General features: G+C 40.4%; 2 protein-coding genes across 6 annotated transcripts; one reads left to right on the forward strand and one right to left on the reverse strand.

The window, feature by feature from the left end:
• Positions 1-97: 97 nt before the first annotated feature.
• On the reverse strand, positions 98-16838 carry slc30a4 (solute carrier family 30 member 4). Of its 3 annotated transcripts, none has more exons than XM_074620501.1 (8): positions 16818-16838; positions 14344-14845; positions 11163-11309; positions 6245-6398; positions 5700-5922; positions 4471-4576; positions 4244-4378; positions 98-1344 (listed from the first exon to the last, which is right to left on the reverse strand). In XM_074620501.1, exons 2-8 carry the CDS (start codon positions 14738-14740, stop codon positions 1190-1192), a joined length of 1317 nt encoding a protein of 438 aa, XP_074476602.1. In that variant the 5' UTR covers positions 14741-14845; positions 16818-16838; the 3' UTR covers positions 98-1189. The 3 variants fall into 3 exon arrangements, with proteins under 3 accessions (XP_074476602.1, XP_074476586.1, XP_074476594.1); XM_074620485.1 differs by lacking the exon at positions 16818-16838 and adding an exon at positions 15508-15683; XM_074620493.1 differs by lacking the exon at positions 16818-16838 and adding an exon at positions 15012-15236.
• Positions 16541-22520, forward strand: bloc1s6 (biogenesis of lysosomal organelles complex-1, subunit 6, pallidin). 3 transcript variants are annotated; one of them, XM_074620528.1, is made up of 7 exons: positions 16541-16692; positions 16882-16982; positions 18084-18234; positions 19775-19862; positions 19957-20043; positions 20172-20300; positions 20459-22520. In XM_074620528.1, exons 2-6 carry the CDS (start codon positions 16919-16921, stop codon positions 20289-20291), a joined length of 510 nt encoding a protein of 169 aa, XP_074476629.1. In that variant the 5' UTR covers positions 16541-16692; positions 16882-16918; the 3' UTR covers positions 20292-20300; positions 20459-22520. The 3 variants fall into 3 exon arrangements, with proteins under 3 accessions (XP_074476629.1, XP_074476637.1, XP_074476618.1); XM_074620536.1 differs by having other exon boundaries at positions 21630-22520; XM_074620517.1 differs by having other exon boundaries at positions 20172-22520.
• The last annotated feature ends 3620 nt before the right edge of the window (positions 22521-26140 follow it).

Below are 26140 nucleotides of genomic sequence, written 5' to 3' on the forward strand. Positions count from 1 at the left end.
GCTTTCAGTTGGACTGTGAACATAAGTGGATAAATTGTGCAGAATAAAAGTTTCCTAACATGAAGTTGTCCAGAAAAACAAAATACAGAGACACACAAAAGATTAAATACTTTATTATAAACAAAAACAGTGATCCAGTTCCTGATTTCCTTCGATGAAAGGTTTATCATAAAACCCCCCCACAGCCTCTCAACACCTGACAGAGATAATACTATTAACACCGTTATTGGCACATTTCAAATCACACCTCCCTCCCTGAAGAACACAGCAACTCTGAAATACTGAAGATTTCACAAACCTGTCTGCATTATCATACTGTAAGTTAATGATATGGAAAGAAGCTGAGTATAGAGTGTGAGGCTGAAACCATACTGACGTTGGTCCAACCCACAGTAACATTTCCCCTTTTTCAAAGTCAGCCACACTTTGATTGTCAGTTGCGCGCTCCCCACAATTAATTAAGAGACATGCTAGAATAAAATGTTAAAAGTGTGTTTTAAGTGTTGTTCAGTTCAGGCTGCTTTAAGAATACCTACAGTTGTTGTCTTTTAAAAACATCTGCCTTACAACAGACTTTGGCAGAAGAATATTAATGATTAAGTGCATTTGATGAGATGTAATGTCTACTAAAGGGACACAGTAAGGTGTTTTTGCCTCCCTTATGCCGGTGATGAGGAGGACAGCTCATATGCACCATATATGCATATTATCATTTGCTGACATCCGCAGTAAAATAATAAAATCCTAGAATACAGTCCTCCTACACCTAGTAACAAAAAGTAAAATTTGCACCTGATGACAAAACATCAGTTGTGATAAATCAAAGTGTAAAATACAAAAAAAAGTTAAAGGTTGGAATAGGCTTGAATGGTGAATTAAGAGCAAGTTTTTCATTCTTCTCGGTTGAGACTTCAAGCATTCAAACTCCACTCCGAAAGCTTTGCAAGCGTCAGAGCATAAGGTCCATGGAGGCTGTCGTGATCCTTTAGTTAGAAATGTGCATCTCCTTGTTGTTCCGCCGACTGTCTTTTGGCACCGGTCTTTTATGCATTTACATACCGTGTCCTGCTCAGTCACTGAGCTGTGACAGGCAACGGTGCGACATCCAGGCTCTCTGTGTGCTGTACTCTCTGCCGTCTGGCTCCATGAACCACACTGTGGAGGTCACCGTAAGCAGGAGTCTCTCTCTTTAGGCGCTGGGCTGCTGGCAGTGTGTACAATTGCGTACCGGCCTCAGCCGGTGTGTCTGCACCTGCACTGTGCACCTGGTGAGGCCGTAGGTGTGAAGCATCAGGTGGCGGGCCTTCGCCTGGACGTCCTCCCAGTTGCTCGCACTAGAGGGCGCTGCGAACACAAAAATGCAGTTTAAATGAAAGAACTTACAGTGTGTCCCAAGTATGTCCACAGCAGACATTTTGACATGTCAGAGCAGGAAAAACCCAAGTGTATTTAATCAAATTTTCCGGTTTCAGGGCACTGGCTTCCTGGAATGGTTTACTGGGACACTTTACTGGAACTGAGCCATCGTTGATGTCGTTAGTTACATCTGTACTTTCCTGCTATCAAAATGTCTGCTTGGAAAAAAGGTGTATTCCCTTCTACATACTAATTCTATATGTATGTAATAATTGTCTTACTATATTGTTGTTTTACAGTTAGTATACAAAAAGAAATCAACATACTTAATCATTCTATACTAACAGGAAATGACACGATACAAGCACCGACAATAGTGTTTGTGTGTGACTGTTTATCGCTCCTGTGGAACAGGCAGCACCTTGTACAGTAGCCTCTGCCACCGGTGTATGAATGTGTGTGTGTGTGTGAATGCTGGCTATGGTTGTAAAGTGATTTGAGTGGTGCCAAGACTAGAAAAGCGCTATATAAATGCAGTCCAGTTCCCATTTAAATACACAAAACCTGCTTAGATTTAGAATGAGATTGGGACATGATCCAATCCCACTCATGAGACATGATTCGGGGTCTTTAAAGGGGAACACCACCTAAATTAAGAATTCCAATATGGTATTTCCATGGCCTCGGAAAATTCAAGCAATGTGTGTGAACATAAGCTCCTAGCTCCTCTCTCTCAAAACCAGAAACCAGCGAAGTAAGTCTCAAACTTGTGATGTCATTGGGTATAAAGTCTGGAGCTGCTCCATAGACAATGAATGGGAGACTGATTTTTTTGGACCCACAGAATGTTTTTATACCCAAATGAGCTTTATTCTATTGTGGTGTTCTCAGCTGTGAAACAGAAAATTTTCCCATATACTCAAAACATCTATAGCATCTCTCCCAATTCATTGTCTACAGAGCAGCTATTACAAGTTTGAGTTTTAGCACTCTAGTTTTTGGATTTGGGAGAGTTGTTCATGTTTACTAATATTTTTTGGACTGTCTTAGACCATAGCGTGAAAATGGGCATAGTTCCCCTTTAAGTATTTTGTTTCACATCTCTAATCCCACAAGTGAAGTCAAAATTAGATACTTATGTAGTTTGTGTGACTTCAAATCTACAGCACCAGTCAGAAAGAGAAGTCACAGTAACAGGTTAGCATGTCTTCACCTGTAGGTCTAAACTGCTGCTGATATTACTTTTGTTTCCTATAGGTGACCTAAGATGCATGTGTAGATTAACTGCTTTGAAAATGACCAAACAGCTCCCCGTTGTGAAGAATCTGGAGCCTGCCAAACATGAATATGAGTATGCTGTAGACCATTTCCATGAGGGGCCTCACATCTTAATACAGAAGCAAATACCAAGGAGCAACATGTGCAACACTACATTTCTACAATGTCCTCAGTATTTTCTGTAAACAACAGCTTGAATTCAAACTGGATCAAAATGATGAATGATTGACTTTTTTTCTCATCAACATACAGTGATCATAAAATCACTCTTCTTTTTTGTATGAACATGGATGCTGCAAGGATAAAGGGTGAGAGCCAAGGGAAGAACTGGCACTTAAGTTTCTTGAGAGATGAAAAGCAAAAACTCTGGTCTGATGAAATGAAAACTGAAGTCCTGAGTCTTTCTGCAACATGCAACATTTGGCAGAAACACGTCTCAGTACCTCATCCATCGAACATCATCCCTACCGTGAAGCCTGATGGAGGCAGCATCACCCAAACAAAGATCGAAGCCAAACACAAGCAAATACCAGAGCAGATCTCGCTACAGAGGGATAAAGACCTTAGACAAATATTTAACATGCTGCCAAATCAACCCTGGAAAATCAAAGTGGTCAAGCCAAAAGCTGCTAAACCAGAACACTGACATGTATTCCTCCGAGAATCTGTGGAAAGACTTGAAGGTAGATGTTCCTGGACGAAACTCTTTATCTAACGTGACTGATTTTGAGAAAATCTTAAAACAAATGACACGCCAAAACCAGACAGAAACATATCCAGCAAGACTTCAAGCTGTAATCACTGTCTGTGGTATTTATTAAAACACGTGTTGACCTGGTTGTTGAATATTTATTTAAATCTGCATTAAATTTTCAGTAAATATGCAATTCACTTTTTAGAGCTGAAGTTATAACTTCGACATTTTGAGGATTTGCTGCTTTTCTTTGTCTTATGATAGCAAACTGAACATTTTTGTGTTTTGGACCGTTGTTCAGACAAAACAAACTATTTGATGACGTCAATTTGGGCTTTAGTGATTTGTGATGTACATTTTTCTCTGTTGTTCACTAATTTGATTATATCTGAATAAAATAATGTCAAATTGTCATAATTAGCATATGAATTCTTGAGTTATGGCCAAAAATGTGTTTGACGTATTTGTTTCAGTGACCTTGACCTTTGACCACCAAAATCTCATCAGTTCATTCTTGAGTCCAAGCGGACGTTTGTGCCAAATTTGATGAAATTCCCTCAAGGTGTTCCTGAGATAACGCGGTCACGAGAATCGTACGGACGGACGTCCATGGCTGTCGCCGGCGCAGACGCTTGAAAACATCACAAATGTTGAATATTCTGAAGCCCATTTATATGCTCATCTACTTAAACCTTAATGGGATTGCAAAACCTACAATTAAGAAATTTGTCATGTAGAATAAATAAGTCATCATAAATCAAATAAATCAAACTAAGAAAGTAAATGTAAATATGGGCAACTATTGCTACTGTGTCTGAATAATAAATTTGATAATTCACACAATATTACTGTAAACATATTCCTTTACATTCCCCTTTGCCTTATTGGGTGTAATGATGTTGTGTAGCTACTCACTGAGCTGCAGATGCACTAGTGCTGCAGTCTTGTCAGCTGTGAGCGCCCAAACATTCAGCTCATCCACTGATTGGACGTCCTCCAGCTTCAGGAGGTCCTCTCTGATTCTCCGGGTGTCCAGATGTCTGGGAACACCTGACACAGCAGGATAGAAACAACACCTTAATGCATCCACACCACTCTGAATACTCAATAATCTGACTCTGGGACTAGAACCAAAGACTTACCCTCCAGCACGATGACGGATGTGTCTCGTATGATGCGGAATGTGGTGAAGAGAACCAGAATGGAGAAGATGTAGGTACAGATGGGGTCTGCCAACTTAAACTCCGGCTGTGGAGTCAGAATTACATCAACATAATTAGTTACTATGATGAATGCATGTATTTGTTGAGCGCCAAACGCATGCTTGGCTATCCCAATAGTTATTCCAAATTAAAGTGTTGAACTTAAAACTAGGAACCACCAATTACAGCCAACAGTTACACAGAAATACAGCACTGGAAAAAGAATAACTACATGGTACAAAAACACTAGTTTCTACTAGAGTTTCAGAGTCAGACATGGATGACATCCAGCTCAACCAACACATGCATTGACCTTGTTACTGAGCATGTACTGTATATATACACACAACTAAATGGTTCACCCTGTGCTCTGGGATGATATTCAACATGATTTTCAATCAACTTCTAAAAAAATGTCACGCACAATACAACCGCAAATCTTTTCCATATTCATAGAAAGAAAATCAAACTAGTCTACTGAAAGAAACGTTAAATTATATTAGATGAAAGATATTTCAAGGTTTCCTAAACAAAGGTTCTGGTGCTTTCACAAGCTTTAGTCCATTTGGTTTGTCTGAATCAGAGTGAAATTGATTTGAATTTGTTCGTTTTCTATTCAGTCTGGTTCGTTTCACAGTGCAACTAAAGCCGACCAAATAAAAAAAAAAATTAGCTGAGGGGTGTGTACAAAGGAGCAAAATTTTGCTTTTTTGTATCGAGAGCTGCCACTTCTATGCAGGGAATTGTGGTGTGTTTTCACTTTGACTCGGCACTGATCTACTGTGTGCTTGAATTCCTTCTCCAGTTTATCTCGAATGACTTTATAAACGTCAGTATTTTTGTGGACTTTATTTAGCATATTCTGTAAGTTCTCTTTGGCCCAGATGTCAAGCAAACATCAGGTCAGTCCTCTCCCACTCATGTTAACCTGTCATTTACCTGTGTCTATCTCAACAAATGACCACACAGGCAGCCTGTATTTTGGTTCACTTGGAAACAGTTCTAAGACAAACGGTCTCTCACCGATTGTTTTGGTCCGCACCAGAGTATGACTACTGCGTTCACAACGAACCGCACCCGAGTTTGATTAAAACGGACTGAATGGTGACTTCAAAGCGCCCTTAATTGTTAACATTCATGACAAACCATTCTTGAACACGGCAGGGTACCTTGAAGCGGACAATGTAGGCAGCTATGAGCACCCCGACACTCTGGACGAGGTCTCCCAAAGCGTGGATGAAGGCAGCTCTTACAGCCAGGCTGCCGTGCTGCTGACCCGACCCAGCTGACTGAGAACCTGAGGCTGCAGAGCCGTGAGAGTGGCCGTGGCCGTGAGAGTGACCATGTCCGTGTGAGTGGAGGTGGCCACCTTGGTTTAACAAGAAACCCATTCTGTAAGACACAAGAAAACAAAGAAAGAGTTTTTTTATTTTAGGCATAGTATATACTGTATATATTATCCAATCATGGTTTAACTGACAGTCAGTGACTCTTTATTTTTTTCACCAACTGACTACGGTCAAACATTACACACTGAGGATCAGCACCTGAAAGCTATGAAGTGCATTTTAGACAGTACTTTGGACTCAACTGTTACATTACTGCTGACACTCACAGGGACACACTCAGCGGTGTCACATAACTGCACTTCTGTTCTCCTTTTGTAAAAGCCTTTCTGTAAACAAAACATTTACTTATATACATATTGACTTACATGAGGTTGACAGCCACTCCCACAGCTGCGGTGATGAGCATGATATCTCCATCTATGTCGAACTCTTGGTGCACCGTCCTCTGAACCGCCTCATAGAGCAGAACGGCCGTCAGAATGTAGATGAGCACCACACTGAGGACCGCCGATACCACCTCTAGGAAATCAGGAAATCACAATCAGTTGTAGATACAACGCATATTCTTGACAATAAAAAACAGGGAACAAAGAGAAATACCTAATTTATAATGGACCTAAATACCTAAGGATGAACAATACTAGTTAGCTTTACAGTACGGGGCAACAACTGCTTACAAGTATCTACTGGTGTCAGAAACAATACCAAAATAATGCCAAATATATTGGTGTTAATTCAGATTCAGACAACTTTATTGATCCCAAGAAGGGCAATTCAATTCACAGCTTACCCCACAAACACACACAGACAACATCCAGACAACCATCCAAAATGTTATGTCAATCACAGACCAGTAGAACTGACAAACAGAGGTTTGTGAAGGACAGCAAATGAGTTAATAAAATATAATAAATAGCAATAAAATAGATAAGAGAAAACAAATAGACAATAAATAGACATTGTTACATGATTCACATGTAAGGGAACTGTCCATAAAAGTCTCACATGAAATGACTACTGTCTGAGTTTAATAACCTGATAGCAGAAGGAATAAAAGAGTTGGAGTAACGGTTAGTTCTCCTCACAGGTGCCTGATAACGGCGGCCTGAAGGGATCAATGAGAACTCAGGAGACAGAACATGAAGTGGTTGGCTAATACTATTTTTAGACTTCTTTAACCACCTGATTCTCCCAGAGGGAACACAAGTCTCTTTGTTGGACTCCAGTGATCTTGGAGCAAACCTTAACAATGCTATACAGGCTGTTTTTGTCCTTGATGGTTAAGCCGCTGAACCAACAAATAAAAGAAAAGGTCAGAAGACTTTCGTTAAAAGAACAATAAAAGTTAGTTAAGATCCTCTCGCTGACATTAAAAGAGTTCAGCTTCCTCATTAAATAGATTCTCCGTTGACCTCGTTTGATAATAGACTCTGTATTAATATGAAACTTAAGTTTAAAATCCAACACAGTTCCAAGATATTTATAGGACTCCACAATCTGAACATCTTCGCCGTGTATGACACTAGCTTTGTTGTCAGTCTTGTGTCTGAAGTCACTGATCATTTCTTTTGTTTTGGAAACATTGAGGTCAAGATGATTATCATCACACCTTTTATCAAACTCAGGTAATGCAGGACCATGATCAGACTCTGAGCCTTGAAGTAGAGATAACAGGACAGTGTCATCAGAAAACTGTCCATTCACGAAAACCTGCTGGACCCTCACAGTAGGAAAATTTAAAATCAGCATGAGTAGCTGGTCTGGGAGATCAAAATGAGAGGCAGGTCTCTCAATCAGGATGTGAGGCTGCATTTTGTTAAAAGCAGAGGAAAAGTCTGCAAATAAAAGTCTTGCATGAGCTCCAGGTTTCTCTAGATGCTTATACACAATGTCCAGTATAAAACGTTTAGCTTCATCCACACATTTGTCTGGCTGATAAGCAAATTGCAGGGGATCAAGTTTTCCATTTATAGAAGACACAATAATATCCTTTAAAATCTTCTCAAAATGTTTCATTACTAGTGATGTAAGCGCCACAGGTCTGAACTCACTGTGTTCTTTGGGGGTTTTTGATTTGGGAATAGGTATGATGGTTGACGTCTTTCAGATTGTAGGAATTTGGCCAAGATCAGCACAAGTTTGGAACAGACTGGTGAAAACCCCGCTGAGCTGGTCGGCACAGTGATGCAGAGCACGCCCACAGATGCTGTCGGGACCAGCAGCTTTCCTAAGCTTAACCTTCTTAAATAATGCTGTGACACATTCCTGAGATATCACAATTTCAATTAGAGGTTCGAGGGATTTTCTGCATAAAGATTATTTTTCAGTGAAGTAAGACCTTTCAAAGCGAGAGAAGAAGGAGTTGAAAGTGTTGGGCAAATCAGAGTTATCCACTCCATTTACACTAATGGATTTTTTGGTCTCAGTGTATTGGTTTATGGAGGCCATATTCTTGATACCTTGCCAGGCTGCTCTAAGGTCTCCACTGCTATATTGTGCTTCAATTTTTCCTTAAACTTATGTTTGGCCTTCCTTATTTCATTTCGTACTGCTCGAGAAACTGCCTTTTTCTCAAGGAGATTACCAGTCCAATAGGTCAGTTTCTTTTTGTTGATAACTGATATAAGCTCCTTTGTTAGCCAAGGTTTGTTATTTGGATAAATAACAACGCTTTTAGTTGGGACAGTGGAGTCTACACAGAATGTGATGTACGATGAAACAGTGTCACAAAGATCATTAATATTATCACCACATGCATTATCCAAGCCTCAAGCAATATGGAAATGCATTTCAGTCTCTATACTACATGCTGTTTCTGATCAAATATATTTTGTTTCAATGGCTCCAACTGGGATCCAGTTTGGACGCTGTCCTGTCCTCCATTTATATAAATGATGCTGTCATTTGTTGAACATTTTTGTTAATTTTGTTGAAATTCTCATTACATCCCGACAGCAATCAATAAATAAAATGCTCTGACAAAAAAAAGAAAAAAATCTGGTATCTCTGGCTGTCGCAGGACGGTAATAAACTTGTTCAATCATTTCATTTGGCCCGAATGAAATGGTTAGACGTAGATGCCTGTCTACCTGCCAGCCTGAGAGCACTTTGCCCTCATTGCGCATCACCAAAGTCTTCCACAAGCTGCTAGCTTCACAGCTGTGAGTACCAACAACAGTCATGTTCGTTGTTTACGTTCATAATGACAATTTTGAGGGAGTGGCTTTGGAGGGAGGTCTGAAGCGACGGACTGTCGGTGTTGCTGACTTGGCGACTTTCTCTCTAGATTTTTAGATTTTGTGACTCTTGGAGCTAGTTAGCAGCCAGTGCTTGTGCTGTTAACTAGTCTCATTGGAAAAGAGTTGGCAAAATTGGGATGGGTTTTTTGATTGGATCATTTTTTTTTAAATCTACTGCACTCTTGCTGGTTTCTCAAGATCATGGACCCTGCATTTAAGTGGACAATACTATTTTATAATCCACTGAGAAATTACTCCACTTTAAAAACACTGAAAGATACCCTTATTAATCTCAATTTAGTTCTTGATGATTAATATAAATATAATATAGATTAAAATAACTTACAAAGCACATCTCCACTCTGACTGGGTTTAATATTGAGAGGATCACAGAATACAGATGTCTTAGGATCTGGCATCATTACAATTATATTACTTTTTTTTTTTAACTGCATTTATTGTCTTTAAGATATATCGGACAGTACATACAAACCCCTACGTACGTATACACAGCATGCACACATATGCACAGACAAGGTATAACAACAATTAAAAAGTAAAATATCAGAATGATATAAATAAATGGGGGTATTCAAATAAAATAAAATAAAAAAATCCCTAGTCCATATACAATATAAACTGGATCAAAATAAAATGTGACACCATTATCAAGTTCCAGTGTACTTTCGTGACCTTTACTGGCATCATTACATTTAAATAGAGCATCACATAGAAAACGTTCCGGGGGATTGAACCGGCAACCTTCCGGTCCCAAGCTCGCTTCTCTAACCTTTAGGCCACTACTGCCCTAAAAAACATATTTATGGTTTGGTGCAGCGCAGGTATTTATTTAGAAGCCCTTGTTGGACAGTTGCCATCTCATATCTTTTGCTGCTCTGGCTCATTCTTAACCCGCTGCAATAACTGGTTTAGGAACTGCGTGACCTACCACTGTTTTTTTTTGGATTGAACCGGCAACCTTCCGGTCCCAAGCTCGCTTCTCTAACCTTTAGGCCACCACTGCCCTAAAAAACATATTTATGGTTTGCTGCAGTGCAGGTATTTATTTAGAAGCCCTTGTTGGACAGCTGCCATCTCATATCTTTTGCTGCTCTGGCTCATTCTTGACCCGCTGCAATAACTGGTTTAGGAACAGCGTGATCTACCACTGTTTTACTGTTTGCTGTTACCGTTTACTGTGCAGCAGCGTCATGGAATAATCTGCCATGTCATCTAAAAATTAAATCACGTGTACCTTTCTGTATCTTCTAGACTATTCAATAACTGTCCTGTAACCAGATATAACTGCTTAAAGTGAGGATGTACCTTGTTTGTTGTCTATTACTCTGTTGTTTTATTAATGATTATGTCTGATCCAGTTATTTAGTTTTTTCATTATAACTGTTAACCAACCTACTTTGTGTAAATAAGGGTTAATTACATGAAACCAGTTTAGTTTTGCTTCAGTCAATTGTGTGATAGTCTTACAGGGAAGCTTTGAAGGATCCAACTGAAAAATGCTTAACAAAGATGTTTGACAATGTTATGCCAAAATAAATACAGAAATAATCATACTTTGTTTCTACATTTGAGTTGAAGTAATTGCTGTTTATCTCCATGAGTGATTGCAGCCATTTGGCAACAGTGTAGTGTCCAGTAATAAATCAGGATAGGTAGTAACAAAGCAGTATTTTGTACATCTATATCTGCACCAAACACCACAGTTACACTCTAATAGGTAAACTCCACTGGTGGAAACTAGACACACAATGGTGTCGTGATGAAATGATAAATATTCATATTGGTAACATCCAAAGTGACCTAAATGTATCAGTTATTGGCAGAAATTTCAATAATCTGCATCGCTATTTATAATTAAATCTAAAGTGTCTTATCTGGTAACTGATCTTGCTTGAACACTGCTGAACAAATACTCTCTTTGTTGACTCATCTGCATGAAAACCACCTGTATCTGTTTGTGTAGAGAGAGAAAGGGGAGGTGGAAAGAGGAAGTGCGAAGGTGCTTGTGAGATCAGAAACTTACCGAGGCGATGCAGGCCGAAGGTGAATCTCCTTGTGGGTGGCTTGGTGGAGAGCCAGAGGGCCAGCAGAGAAAACAAAATGCCCACAACGTCTGTCAGCATGTGCACAGCGTCAGTCATTATAGCTAAGCTGTTTGACAAGTAACCACCTGGAAGTAAAAGACAAAGACAACTGAAACAACATCTGCTGAGATCTATAAGAGATTTGTGCATGCAGAGATTTTGAGATAAACAACACAAATTTAGAAGGGTGTAGGCTCCATGCAGATATACACTGACAGTAAAGTACATGGTTAGACTTCCAGCTCTGCTGTGAACCGTCAGGTACTCTTTAGAGCCACGGGTACATTTCTTTTTTGATGATTCACTTGGTAGATAATAATTGAATTTTAAAAACAGCATATGATCTATTCTAATGTGACCATCTGATAAACAAAATGGTGAACTGTCTCACACACTATCAGCAAAAACATAACAAAGAAGCTGTGTTGCGGTCACCACTTTTCTATTAAGAAACACTGACTCATAAAGAAAACAAAAGCCCTCTATTTAGTGTGAAAACAAATTGCTGCAAGGACTGCCAAACAGGAAATATCTCGCACACATCGACCTAATGGTTTTCGGAATGCCATTTTTTTATGTTTGTGCCATGGTTTTCTTTTTGGTATAATCATGTTCAACCAGAAAATGTATGATCCAAAGATTATCAAAATAACAACAACCCTGTACTGTATTGTGGTGCTGTAAAAAGATAAATCAATAATCTAGGAGATTATTCAGCACAAGCAAGTCAGCAGGACAGGCTTTTTCCTGCAGCAGAGGTTGAAATGATGGTTGGACATATAATCAATCATTGGGGCCTCCGGCTGCTTTCCACCCAGACTGACAGAAACTGCAGCAACTACGGTCTTGATGTAGAGTCGGTATAGGTAGATAGAGGTATGAACAATCATATGCAACAGCCCTGAAACAAATACTTGAAAGCTTACATACAACCTAAAAGACTGAAACTAAAGTCCTGTGAGGGGCTATTTTTTATCTTGTGCACACAAGTTAATTATCTTGTGCATGCATGATTAAAACTTGTTCCCACAAGATAATTAACTTGTGCGCACAAGACGGGACTTTAGTGGCTCCGTGGTACGGTGATGATTCAAATATTGTATTGTATTGTATCTAGGGTTACCCCCCCTTAGTCAACTAATCTGTCCTTTTCCTCTTTGTTGATCAAGATCACTTCAGTTTTAACGATTAGTCATTTTTTATGCTTTTTCATAATGACTGACTTATGTCTAAGAAACTTATGAGCACATCTCTGGTAAACACAACATTTAGAGTGGTGCTTTTGTGTGATTCTTTGAGAAACTCAGTTTTACAGATCTGTCGATTAGATCAATGAATCGATTAGTCGACAAAATCATATGATTGTTAGTTGATTAAGAATTTCTTTGGTTGAGGACAGCCCTTGTTGCAATGGATCGTATTTTATCATCCTGAGCTCAATTCAGCTAAATTACAATAAAGATATTTGTGCTTTTCTCTTGATATTTAAGCATGCAGATAGTTTGTGGTTGTACACCTTGGTTGAGAAATATGTCTCTTTAGATTTCTCCTTAGAATGTGATTGGTGGTGCTCAATAGAGGTGTAAATCACAAGTTTCATCATAAAATGATATTATATTGATTCTTTGGACAACGATACGATATTCGCTGATATCACAAAGTCTGCCACGATATGATTTTTATTTGATTCAATTCAGGGGCCTTTGATTGATATGAGACAATATCATATTTAATTTATATTTAACACAATCAGTTATATTTATATAAACTCACAAAAAGCAACTAAATTATGATTTGACATTTTTATGACTGGGCATCACTTTTTAATAAAAGCAATAAAAAAAATGTGCCACATTTCTCATGTTTAAGTGCAAATGTTTTTTTTTCAGTTAAGAATTTCAAAGTAAAGGCGTTATCTTAAAGATGTTAAAGATGATGATACGTATCGATGATATTGGATCGTTAATCATTAAACATTAACACTCATTAAAATGCAGCCTGTGTGAAATAGCAACCTCTGCTCCCTTTTCCTAAAGGTTAATGTTTTATGATGTTAGTGGAGGTACTTTGTTTCAGGCAAGGTAGCCCACCTCTGCTGTAAAACAAGATTGGAAAGCCACTTTACAGGGGGCATTGGAGTTCATTTTGTAAACTTATTGACTGTTGATAAGTGAAAGGAACAATCAATGTCTCTCCCTGGTTGATCATTGTAAGGTATTGGCATTAAAGTTTCAGTGGCAGAATGTTCTGTGCATCATTGGGCAAAAATTCCATAATAACCTTTCAGCATATTGTAATTCACGTGTTCTGAGAGAAAACTAGACTTCTGCACCTTCTCATGGCTCTGTTTTCAGGCTTTAGAAAATCTAGCCCGTGACGGGAGACTTTGACCAATCACAGGTCATTTCAGAGAGAGCATTCCTATTTGCTGTTCATTCAATGGAAACAGCTGTCAATCACTTGCGAACTCCGATCAAACGGTCAAACTAGGCAGCGCTGATCAAATATGAATCAATATGTATTAAAAAATTTGCTCCGGCTGGTGGGCGGTGCTTGGTATTTCCTCAACTGATCTCAACATGGCTGCCGGGTCACAAACTTTCTCATTTTACAGCTGAACAGTACACTACAAGATGTTTCTGAAAACATTTGAGGTGAGAAATAAGCATCACAGTAACAGAATATTGATTCATATTTGATCAGTGCTGCCTAGTTTGACTTTTTGATCAGAGTTTGTGAGTGATTGACAGCTGCTCAGAGACGGCAGGCTCCAGCTCGGCTCTGATTGGTTGTTTTCCTCCGGTCTGTGAAATCTTGCAGATGCCATTAGGAGCACCAGAGGACACCAGAGCCCACTATTTTTTCTCAATTACCTGTCTCATGCACTACTGTCAGGATATAGTGACCGTTTTATAAAAATAACTTTTATTAATCATATTTGCTCCATTTCTACCCACCGCTGCTTTAAGAACAGCCTTGCCCAGACAAACACATCTTGAAAGCCTTACAGACAGTTTGTTTCCCACATCTCTGTGACAGGTTGGTCAAGTTTCTTGTCAGGACAAGTCACAGACTGATAAAACAATACTGTATAGTGAGTTTCACTCTGCACATTCTTACCTACAATCTCAGCTGTCATGAAAAAGAAATACAGCAAAGCTGCAAAGACCAGCCTCTTCATCACCCTCTTGTGCTTGATCTTCTCCCTCTTCTTGGTGCAGCTGTCACAGGGGTCCATGTTCAACCCCGGGCTGCCCAGGCTGGAAGAGGAGTCGAGCAGCGAGTCATCATCATCCGCCACCACCAGCGTGTTCACAGCCACCCCGTTGGACGGAGCTCCGGCAGAGTAGTCGGACATCTCCCCGGAGACCACCACCTTCAGCTTGTTGAACTTGGGCGTCTCATCGTCCGCCAGCTCGTCAGCGAAGTCGAGGGGGGCCGTGTCGCTCAGGTCCCAGTCGCTCCTCTCCCTCCTGAAGGCGGACCGCACCTTGCTCAAGAAGTTCCCACCTGACATCTTTAATACTGAGGTGTATCAAGGGGAGCTCTGTCTGTAGGTTACTGTCCTCCCAGGTCACATGTTTGTAGGTTGAACTCTTGCATTTCTACTCCATCTCAGCACCTGGACAAGACAAAGAAAGTGACACCAGAAAGCATCATTTCACGTCAGTACAGGTTCAGGTTCAGGTGACTTTATTTGTACCCCTAGGTAGATTTGTTTTGCAGCAAAATAGAGGATGACATCCGTATTGACAATAAGGTAGAGCACAGACAAGAGACAGACATACCATAAACATGACAAAGAGTACTCAAAGGCTTACTGGAATCAAGACCCAGCAAAAAGAGAAGAAGGCCACAAGAACAATATAAAAAAACACTGAAATATCAGGACAAAAAAGACACAATAAATGAGAAAAGGGATAAACTTTCCACAAATGTGTGCAAAAGCTGCTAGGACTTATTTAAATGAACAATTGCAGCTGAAACAAAGCTGTTCCTGTAGAGCTTTGTTCTCAGTACAGCTCAGCATTTTGACTCCAGACCTATTCATGTGGTCAGATGGTGACCTGCTGTGCTACAGAGTCGCTCACATTCCTCTCAGGAGATGATAAACAGAGTGTGAGGGCTGTTGCCTCGGCTACACAGAGTCCTGTGAGGGCTGTTGCCTCGGCTACGCAGCAACCAGCTAGCTAGTAACTGTTAGCTCTCGGTCATGTCACTCAGAGACACACAGACAACCCTTTAATGTGGTGATTATGTTAAGAAATATAAAGCCTGACTTACCTAATAGAAACACGTTAGGGTCTTACACACTCAGTTGGTCTTTAAAGTAGAAGCTGTCATGGTAATACTGGTGTAAACATCAGAGTCGTCACACTCTCTAGCTCCGCACTCCGGAAGTAACACTAGCAAATTGGGTTTCGCCCGCAGCAGCAGTCACGTGATGACGCAGCAGTCACATGTAGTGATGGGAATTCCGGCTCTTTTCAGTGAGCCAGATCATTTGGCTCAGCTCACCAAGAAGAGCCGGCTCTTTCGGCTCCCCAAACAGCTCTTCATTTTACCACTTCTGCCTTTTATAATTCAACAAGAAAAAAAAAACGGCTCTCGGACGGGAGCCGGCTCTTATCGTTCACTTAAAGGGACTGTTTGTAACTTTTTACACGTATAAATCTACCGGGTCGGGATCCCATGCGCGCTCGCATATGCACGCTCGCGTGTGGCCGGAGTCTCTGCTCCTGTAGCTGCCTGCCTGCTTGTCTTCACTCTCACACCGCGCGCGTTCTCGCTGTCTCGCTCCACCTCTAGATGTGAACGCGCGCTCACTCCACACTGCAGAAGAGTTAGTTTAGCTCTGAGAATATCTAGGGAATGTACAGTGGACGTTTGTGCAGAAATAACAACTGCAGCTCCTCCAGACCAACAGAGGTTTCCCATGTCTTGTGAAGTGACAGTGCTCCGCAGCGAGAAACGTGTCTCGCTGCGGGCGCAGTCGGGAGGCAATAAGGTTTCAGCCCCGCTGCTTCAGCCTCCGGGGCTGAAGGAGCGGGGCTGGAGCAGGAAAAGCCAACACTAGGATCAGCATTGATTCACGGTGAGACCTTCGTCTGGTCAGCTAACATTACTGCCAAGCAGCTGAAATATAGAGTGATATTGTAGTTTTAGCTGACGTGTGTCGCCTCACTGTTTTGAACGATTCTCGTTCATGTCTATGTAGAGCGAGCGAGCGCGAGCCCGACGCTGACTCTCGTTGACTTAACGGCCACAGATGTCGCTGTTAACAAGCATTTCTGAATGTTACAAACAGTCCCTTTAAAAGAGCCGGCTCTTTGAACCGTCTCGTTCGTGACCGACACATCACTAGTCACATGACGCAGCAACAAATACACAACATCTTCACCGTTGTCTCTGCAGCTTTTGGTTGAAATAACTCATAAGACCTACATTAATGAATACACGGTGAAACAGGTAAGACGGTGTTGACTGAGGGGAGATGTTTACAGGTAGTGTGGTTCACGCTGTAACACGTTATGAAGCAGTTTAGTGGGCTAGCTGAAAGACTTCCTCATCGATGTTGTGATGCGCTAACTAACGTTCGACTGATCATCTCCATCTGATAGACTCGGTGTTGGTTTCTTGGTGCCTCTTTTGTTTCAGGTTATAAAAGCAGTCTGGGTCAGCAGAGTCGTTGCATATGGAGGTAGAGGAGATGGAAGATGAAGGACCTTCGCTCCAGAGTGAACCCCCACACAGTGAAGGTGTGTGATTAACCTGCTCTCTGCACCTGTCTACACCTGTCTGATGACCAGCCTGCATGAACTTTACTATTGATTAGCTGAATGATCCAGCCCCAGTCTGTGCCTTTCAGAGGGCAGCTCATGCATCTTCATTCATTTGTGAGAGACCACTAGGGGGTCCGAGGAAGAGACTATGGGCATCAAGTCCATTTCAATTTTATTTTTGTATAGCCCAAAATCACGAATCACAAATTTGCCTCAGGGGGCTTTACATCTGTACATGAAACGACACCCTCTGTCCTTTACAGTGCGACCCTCTCATCGGATAAGGAACCCCCCCCCCAAAAAAACAAACAAAAACAAAACAGAGGAGGGATCCCCCTTCCAGGATGGACAGATGTGCAATAGATGTTGTGTACAGAGTAACAACATAATGAAAATACAACACAGACATGACAAAAATGAATACATATAATGTGAACATATATGAGAAGATGGATCCCGGAGGATGTCAAGCAGAGCAGCACAACCTCCTCTCCACACCAGATAGATAGAGCCAGAGCAACACGACCTCCTCTCCACGCCAGATAGATAGAGCCAGAGCAACACGACCTCCTCTCCACGCCAGATAGATAGAGCCAGAGCAACACAACCTCCTCTCCACACCAGATAGATAGAGCCAGAGCAACACGACCTCCTCTCCACGCCAGATAGATAGAGCCAGAGCAACACGACCTCCTCTCCACGCCAGATAGATAGAGCCAGAGCAACACGACCTCCTCTCCACGCCAGATAGGTAGAGCCAGAGCAACACAACCTCCTCTCCACACCAGATAGATAGAGCCAGAGCAACACGACCTCCTCTCCACGCCAGATAGATAGAGCCAGAGCAACACAATTTATATTATTGCATGCTTATTATACCAGCATTGTCCAGTGATTATTTTGGTAAAAGATACGTGAAATATGGGATGAACTGCACAATGTCTTCAGTACAGTGACTGACACTAGATTGCTGAAAACAATGCAATCTTACAAAACAGTGAAAGGTAGCCTGTCAGATTTCAAGGATTCATCGGACTTGGGTGACACAATACAAATTTTTTCTTTAATATTTGACAGATCTCCAGCAGGGATCACTGCGTCTGGAAAGCTCAGCCCCTGCAGAGGACGTGTTTGTGGATAAGGAAGCAGTGGACAAACTCACCGAGGGATTACTCTCTCACTACCTACCAGACCTGCAGAACTCTAAACGAGCCCTCCAAGAGCTCACGTGAGTATTTCCTCGCTTGGTGTTTCATGACATTTGATAGGTATTGCAGATTTCCGAGGGGCTCCTCGCCAAGATGGCAGCGTAAACGTTTCACACAAGCACCACATGTAAAAACACAAATAACAGACTTAAAAAACAAAACGGCAAAACATTACAAAAACACATACAAAGAAATGACAGACTCACATAATCCTTAACCAAGTTTTTAAATTCTTTCATGCTTGTAATGCTGTATAATCTACTTTAAAATGTCTCTGTAGCTCACAGCAAGATGAGGATCAAGGAGGATCAAGGAATTATGTAAAGAAGAAATCATTCAAAACTTTGCGCTAACCGAGGTGCTAAGAGAATCAGACTGAAAAAATAGGCTTTGTAACCATGCAAACATGCTTGTAAATTGTCTTTTGATCTGTATGTTAAATATTGAGGATGGTCCCATGAATCCCAGGGTAAAGGAGATTAGAAAGGAAGCAGTGAAGAACTATTTTCTTAAAACAATTCTTCCTTCACAAATTTCTATTAATTGGTGGGTGAACGATAAAATTATATGTAAAACATCTTTAACAACAAGCTCTCTTTGCCTGCACAGCAGTCCGTTGTGTGATTCACTCGCAAACCTATTGACCTACACAGACACAAGTATGCAGTAAACAAATGGTGGCACAGGATGGACTGGGTGGACCAGTTGATTTAATGCTGGTAGTGTCTTCCAGGGAATTTGTTGGCTGTGGAATCTCTCACTATCTACATGCTGGCGTCTGGTAGTGCGAGGGGGAAGAATGGACCAGCATGCAGGCGTTGATTTTCCAGATACACAAAATGTATTCTGACTGATAACAAAGAGAAGAAACAAAAACCCTTTCATTCGGTTTATCACTATCACAGGGTCCTGTGCAGATAATTAGTGAGAAAAAAACCTTCACAGTACACAAAACACTGGTCTTCCTCCATTTTCCCAGAGAGTTAAAAACCATAGACTGTATGTAAAAAGTGGACGTAGTCACCGTGACGTCACCCATTTCGTTTGTGGACTGCTGTTTTGAAGCCTTGAGTTCGGCATTTTGGCCGTCGCCATCTTGGTATTTGCAACCAGAAGTGACACGAGAGGGTGGAGCTAAGTGGAACCGAACGCTGAATAAGACATTTATAAGCGACCAAAAAGGTTATAATTAACTTTCATGAACTGTAAACAGACTGTGAAAGGGTTAAAGTTGTAAGACAAAAACACGGAAAACACCCAGACTGGACAACGCTGTGGTAGAGACCTGTCAATCACAAGGTAGCCCCGCCCTAAAGCATCCCCTGCTTTATGGTCTATTTGACTCTAAATGGGACCATAATTTACTAAATGAACATCATGCTGTATTGAAGAAGACTTGAGACTAGTGATTGAGACCATAAACTCATGTTTACAATGTTTACTGGACACTTCTAAACATCCAGTCATTGTCTGAATGATCAGCATATGTACATTTTTATACCCATTGATTTGGTGAAAGAGTACACTCGATTTCTTCTTCTTCATTTTTGTCTCAACCAGACAAAATCAGCTGGTATTGTTAGACACGCTGGACCAAGAAGTCACCAAGTTCAGAGACTGTAATGCCTTACTGGACCTCAATTCACTGGTATGTTTGGACTGAATTATAATCTCATTTGTGTTCATTTTGCTCGTGTTTGTTGCCGGCAGGAATGATTTCTAATCCAGTTTGTTGTCTTTAGTTTACAGAGGCGAAGGTTTACCACAATAAACTGGTGAACGTCAGGAAAGAGATGATTATGCTCCACGAAAAAACAACTAAACTAAAGGTATCTCTTAGTACTTTTTAGTTGGCATTAGTATAGTCAAAGATAAGGAGCACAATTTGATGGATGATATGCAAACTAAACAATGCGTACACTGATTAAATGTGTTGACTGTTGTTTTTGTTTGTCAGAAACGAGCTTTGAAGCTGCAGCAGCAGAAGCAGAAGGAGGCGCTGGAGAAGGAGCAGCAACGTGAGAAGGAGCTCGAGAGAGAGAGGCAGCTTGTTGCCAAACCTGCGAAAAGAACTTAGGATCCTCAAGTATGTCTGCTGTATTAATGGATCATACAGGTGATTTTGCATGCCTTAGTCTATTTATTACATATCATCTATATGTTACATTACTGCTGACCATTTTCCAAAGCAAAAGTATTTTAGACTTAAGATCATTTTGGGGCATTTTTGCCTTTATCTGACAGAATACATTAGAGAATCAGACGAGATGAGATAAAGATAAGATTTCGAACCAGATCCAGGCAGCCATTGTTTCCACTCATTTTGGTATTGTATTAAAGGGGACATATCATGAAAAATTCACTTTTCCAGTGCTTGTGCTCATACATTTGGGTATCTGGAGTATCTACCAACCCACAAACTGTGTAATAGATGTCTAGATCAGAAAACATGTGATTCAACAAGCCATTCAGGTTTGGCTCCCCTTCCTATGTCACATGAAGGCTCATTAGAATATATCGCTCACGGCTTGAGAACTAGCTGTGTGTTCCAATACCCATACTACCATACTACTACTAGTATGAAAGAAAAAGATTCAGTATGTCCCAATACATAGTATGTCAAATGCAGTATGCCAAAATGCGACAGGATGTCCTACTACAGCCTGTCGCATTTTGCAGTATGCAAGCCAGCATGCTTTTCTGGCTATTCTGACCCACAAACCTCAACGGATATATGAGCAAGAGGGTTAAAGTTCAAGGCGCAATGTTATGATAAAAGTATTATGTCCCAATTGTATACATACTACATGCAACAGTATATATTTTTTATGGGCAGCTGCAGTATGTACTAAAAGTAAAAAGAAAAAGTATGCAATTTGGAACGTAGCGTACCTTTACAAAGTTGCACTATATTTTTCTCACAAGCCAATCAGAGCAGACTGGGCTTTTTCAGGAAGGGGTCTTAAAGAGACAGGTGCTAAAATGAAGCGTTTCAGACAGAGGGTGAATACAGGTATATTCAGACAGACAGTATGAGAAAAATCATGTGTTTTTTGAACATTAAAGCATGTAAACATGTTCTAGTAGAAACTCAAAATAGAGTTAAGAACATGAAAATTAGCATGATATGTCCCCTTTAAAATCTACTTGTAACGGGCTTGATATACAGAATCCATCACGCTGAATATTACAAAGAAGACATGATCTTTACGATGCTTTATCTCAAGCAGGTTTCATGTCTCGGTGGGTTTTTGAGCACAGACCGTTTTAATCAACTTGAGTCCACCCGTTTACCACTTACTAAAATACCTTTTTAAATGTTTTGAGGGACAGCTTCTGCAAAGAAATGGTGCAAAGTTCTTAAAATAGGACCGAGATTGGCTTTAATCATTTCATTTGACTTTGTTTCCAACAGTGTTACAGAGAAGACTGTAAATGTCATGCTTGAATTTAGGGGCGTGAGTTGTTACCTGGTAACTTGACTCCTGTTGTTTCTTCACTTGTGTGACGACACTCCCCCAGCTTTATATCTACACGGAAGTAGGAAACAAGATTTATTTTAATTTTAAAGTGTGAAACCGTCTCAACAATCTTTAGGACTATTAATAGTAGAGTAATATGCTTTGGGAAATGGTTCACTTAATAGACAGTATATGTGATTCTTAGTAAATGGGCTAAAATGTGCAAAAGGTCTGGTGTGACCCCTTTATGTCGGACATAGATCACCTCTAACCAAAGACATGGACTAAATCATCAAATGCTGGTACTTCCCACTATCAAACTGGAGCACTTCCCTGAGAGTGGAACAAATTACTCAAAGACACTTTTGCAGCCGTCGGACAATGACCAGGAGGAGAATCAATGCGTTCGCTGTCTTTTGTGAATGATGAAGTGTTAATATATGTTGTTCCTGTTAGTGTTGAATGTTATAAAACAGGCATGTTGTTTAAATAGGTCTGCACTAAGCTTAACTGACTGTATTTCTGGGGTCCAGATGAGAATGGAGGACGATATGTACCAAACTTTGCCCCCGCCACAAACATCTGTAAATTTGTTTATCAGACCTTTCAAGAGGCTTCTATGCACTACGTACGCCTGGAACCCCACTGTTTGTACAATTAATAATAAAAGCAACACAAACTGGTTTGCTGTAAAGTGACTTACATGTTTTAATCTTTCTGGTTTTAGTAGCTGTGCACTACAGTATGTGAGGATGAATACTCGCTGTCTGTCACTGATGCACACATTTGTCATGTAAAATGGGTTCTCAAATAAAGATGGGCGATATGGCCATAATCTTCTTTAACAATATACAGTAGGTCATTTTATATCTCGATAACATAAATAAAATAGTCTAACCACATGGTAAAGCCTATTTTTGTATACTACTGTGTGAATTAAATACTTTAAAAATGACTAGTACTGAGTATTTTCTAATTTTAGCTTGAGTGCAAAATGAAGATAACAGTTTCAAGTCAAATATAGAGAAAAATAAATAAATATATGCCTAATCTATATTGTGATAGAAACGATATAGAAAAATATATGTTGGACATTTTTATATCATTTTGACAATGTATATCGTCATATTTCCCAGCCCTATTCTCAAGTGTGTGTGTAGGAGAGTAACGTCTTCATGTCTATAACATGGTGTAAACTTCCTCTTTTCAGTCCCACATGCACACAGATTGACTTAATTGATGATTGTCTTAAGCAGCTCAGTCCAGCAGGTGTCAGCAGAGACCAGAATTAATTTCACCAGATCTCAATCTGTGATGGGCAAATGTGCTCCATGGGAGGCTGAGTTTCTGCTTCTTATGTTACTGATTAGCACACCTCCAACCAGAGAGGAACATAAGAAAAGATAAGATAAGATAAGATAAGATATTCCTTTATTAGTCCCACAGTGGTGAAATCTGCAGTGTACAGCAGCAAATGGGATAGTGCAGAAACAAGAAGCATCAGTAAAAACAAAAAGCAAGATACAACACAGTGAAAAAAAGCAAAACAAAAATAGACAGACATATAAAATATGAACAATTTAAATAGAAGGAAATATAAAAATAGGAACAATATAAACAGTATTGACAATACTGATGTGGCTACAAGTAACAATTATTTTCATTGACGATTAATCTGTCGATGTATGTTCTTGATTAATCGATTAGTTGTTTGGTTTATAAGATTATTAAAAAAAAAGAAAAATGACGACCAGTGTTTCCCAAAGTCCAAGATGACGTCCTCATATGTCTTGTTTTGTCCACAACTCAAATATATTCAGTTCATGGTCATAGACCAGGAAATAATCACATTGAAGAAGCTGGTATCAGAGAATTTAGACTTCTTTGTTCTTAAAAATTACTCAAACAGATTAATCGATTATCAAAATAGTTGGTGATTAATTTAGTGACAACTAATCGATTAATCGTTGCAACTCTCTGATGTGAGTTCATCCTGTGTAATCTTTGGTTTTATTGAAAACCTGCAGAGTTTCTGTCTTAAAATATTAAATAAATAATATATAATATATATATATATATATATATATTAAATATTTAGGATGTAAACTTAACAAACCTACTTCTCTGCTGCTTTTTCATTACATACATCTAATCAGGGCCAGATTACCTGATCACCTTAGATGCCGGGTGAATGTAGTTGACTGCAAACAAGCTGGAAGAACAGAGCATCCAGGACTGATGTTTGTTTACTGACTCTTGCGCAAGTTGGTTCCCAATTCAGCCTCAGCTTTTCCCCCATTTAAACCTTAAATTGGCACTGAATTGGTAAACACAAGACAAACATTGTCTCTTTTCACGCACATTTTATACACCATTATCACGTACCAGCCATACAATAGTTTTGTTGACAGAAAAGTAGTTTACATTCCTCTCCGTCCCAACACAGCCATGTGTCTGTCACACCCCCACCTATTCACATAAAAGGCTAATTTTATACTTACTACTACAGCAGGAAACTCAGTCAAAACCAACATGGCTTGGTCCACCCCCGCCCAGTCCTTCTTGGAGCGGAAGCTGCACCACAGTGTGGCCATGGAGGGGTCCAGGCTCAGGGAGAGGGGCAACCTGATGAAAGTGAGGCAGTGCAGAGGAAACCACACTTTGAATATAGTTCTCAGTACCTTGACTCTGGTAGTTTTTTCTGTGTGTGTCTAAATACAGCAGTTCCATATATGAATGCCTGTTGCAACACTGATTGCTGTTGTTTTCTTCATTTTTCTGAAAGTGAGTCAGTCGAATGTGACAAACAAAAAAAGGAAAGAAGTTTTGCTATAGAAGTTGCACAGGAGCTCATTGGAGGCAAAAATATTCTAAAAACAAAAATAGAAATCTTGCAGGTGTAATATTATTGAATCCGGTATGAATTATCAGTCTTTTTTAGTTAAAGGTGTGTGGGATTTGCCAACATCTAATGGTGCGGTTGCAGATTGCAACCAACTGAGTACCCCTCCGCTCACTCCTCCCTTTCCAAGACTGCGGTAACGTGAGCCGCTGAGTGCAAAACCGTGGTAACGCCGTTCGCCTCGCTCAGAGGCCATCCATACCATAATACCACTACTTTAGGAGTCACGGAAGTCAGACGGCGGCAGGCGGTACCACGGTTTTACACTCAGCGTCTCACGCTATCACAGTTTCACATGTGTCGGAGAACTACGGTGGCCTTCAGGTAACGTAAAAATGTGAAAGTCTCTCTCTTGAGCCAGTGTTTGGTTTGTCCGTTCTGGGCTACTGTAGAAACATGCCGGAGAAACATGGTGGACTCCGTGAAGAGGACCCGCTCACTATGTAGATATAAACGCCTCATCTAAGGTAACAAAAACACAGTGATTCTTAGTTTCAGGTGATTATACACTAATGAAAACATAGTTATGAATATTATATTCCTTTTCTGCTAATAGATCCTCTGAAATGTTACACACTGGTACTTTAATATCGCACTTTTTATGTATTTTATTTACTAGGAACGAGTTTGAAATGAGCAGATCCTTTTTCATCGCTGTATTTTTGTGATCTAAATTTGTGAAGGAAGGGTGGGACAAAAATACATACGGTTTTACTTGGGGCCCCAGAAAGGGTTTGGCTAGCCCCTGGATCTCTGATCATGTGGGAAATACAAAACAATTGAGTAAATAATTTATACAAAGCCAAAGTGAGCACGAAATCTGGCCAATAACCAGTGATCCACATAAAATATTTTAAAATCTGACAAAAAAATATCTGCTTACAAGCTTTTGCCTGAACTTTCAGTCATATTATTAATCATTATTTTATTTATCTACTTTAAAATGACTTTTATTCCAGATTCCAGACCACATGCTTTTGTATTCTGTGTTTTCACACTTCGTAATATTTGACCAACTGAATGTCTAGCAGGATCTGCTCTTAATTAGTTGATTGAACAGGGCTGTGTTTTTCCAGGAGGAGGGGGCGTTTGAGGCCTCGGAGGTAGACAGCTCAGAGGAGCAGTGGTTTCCGAGGCTGGGCTCTACTCCTCCAAGCATTTGGTTTTAACTTGTCTCTGTTTTTAGAAACTTGGCCGTCGGGGAAAACACAAGCCCCCCTTTGCCAAAGCCACAGGCGAGTCACAGACATGGAGCTCAGCAGCAGCAGATGATGATGTTGTATAGCGGAGGGCCTTCCTGTCTCAGTAAACAGTGAATCAGACGGGTGAGGAGTGGGAGGCTGTGGTCGGCTTCAGACTGTGAGCACCAGGCCTCACCCAGACCCACCATAACAGGATATAGTCCTCGGGCCCACACTGATGGCATCATGTTATTATTTCCCTCAGGTTTTACCATTTGGTTGGCGTGGTAGTAAGCTATTCATGCACGATGTGTACCATGTGAAGAGCTGGGTGGAAGGTTCTGGAAAACATATCTCTTTGTGGTGTCTCTGACCAATGTGA

Source organism: Sebastes fasciatus, chromosome 2 (genome assembly GCF_043250625.1).
Source record: "Sebastes fasciatus isolate fSebFas1 chromosome 2, fSebFas1.pri, whole genome shotgun sequence".
In the NCBI taxonomy this organism is placed as follows: domain Eukaryota; kingdom Metazoa; phylum Chordata; class Actinopteri; order Perciformes; family Sebastidae; genus Sebastes; species Sebastes fasciatus.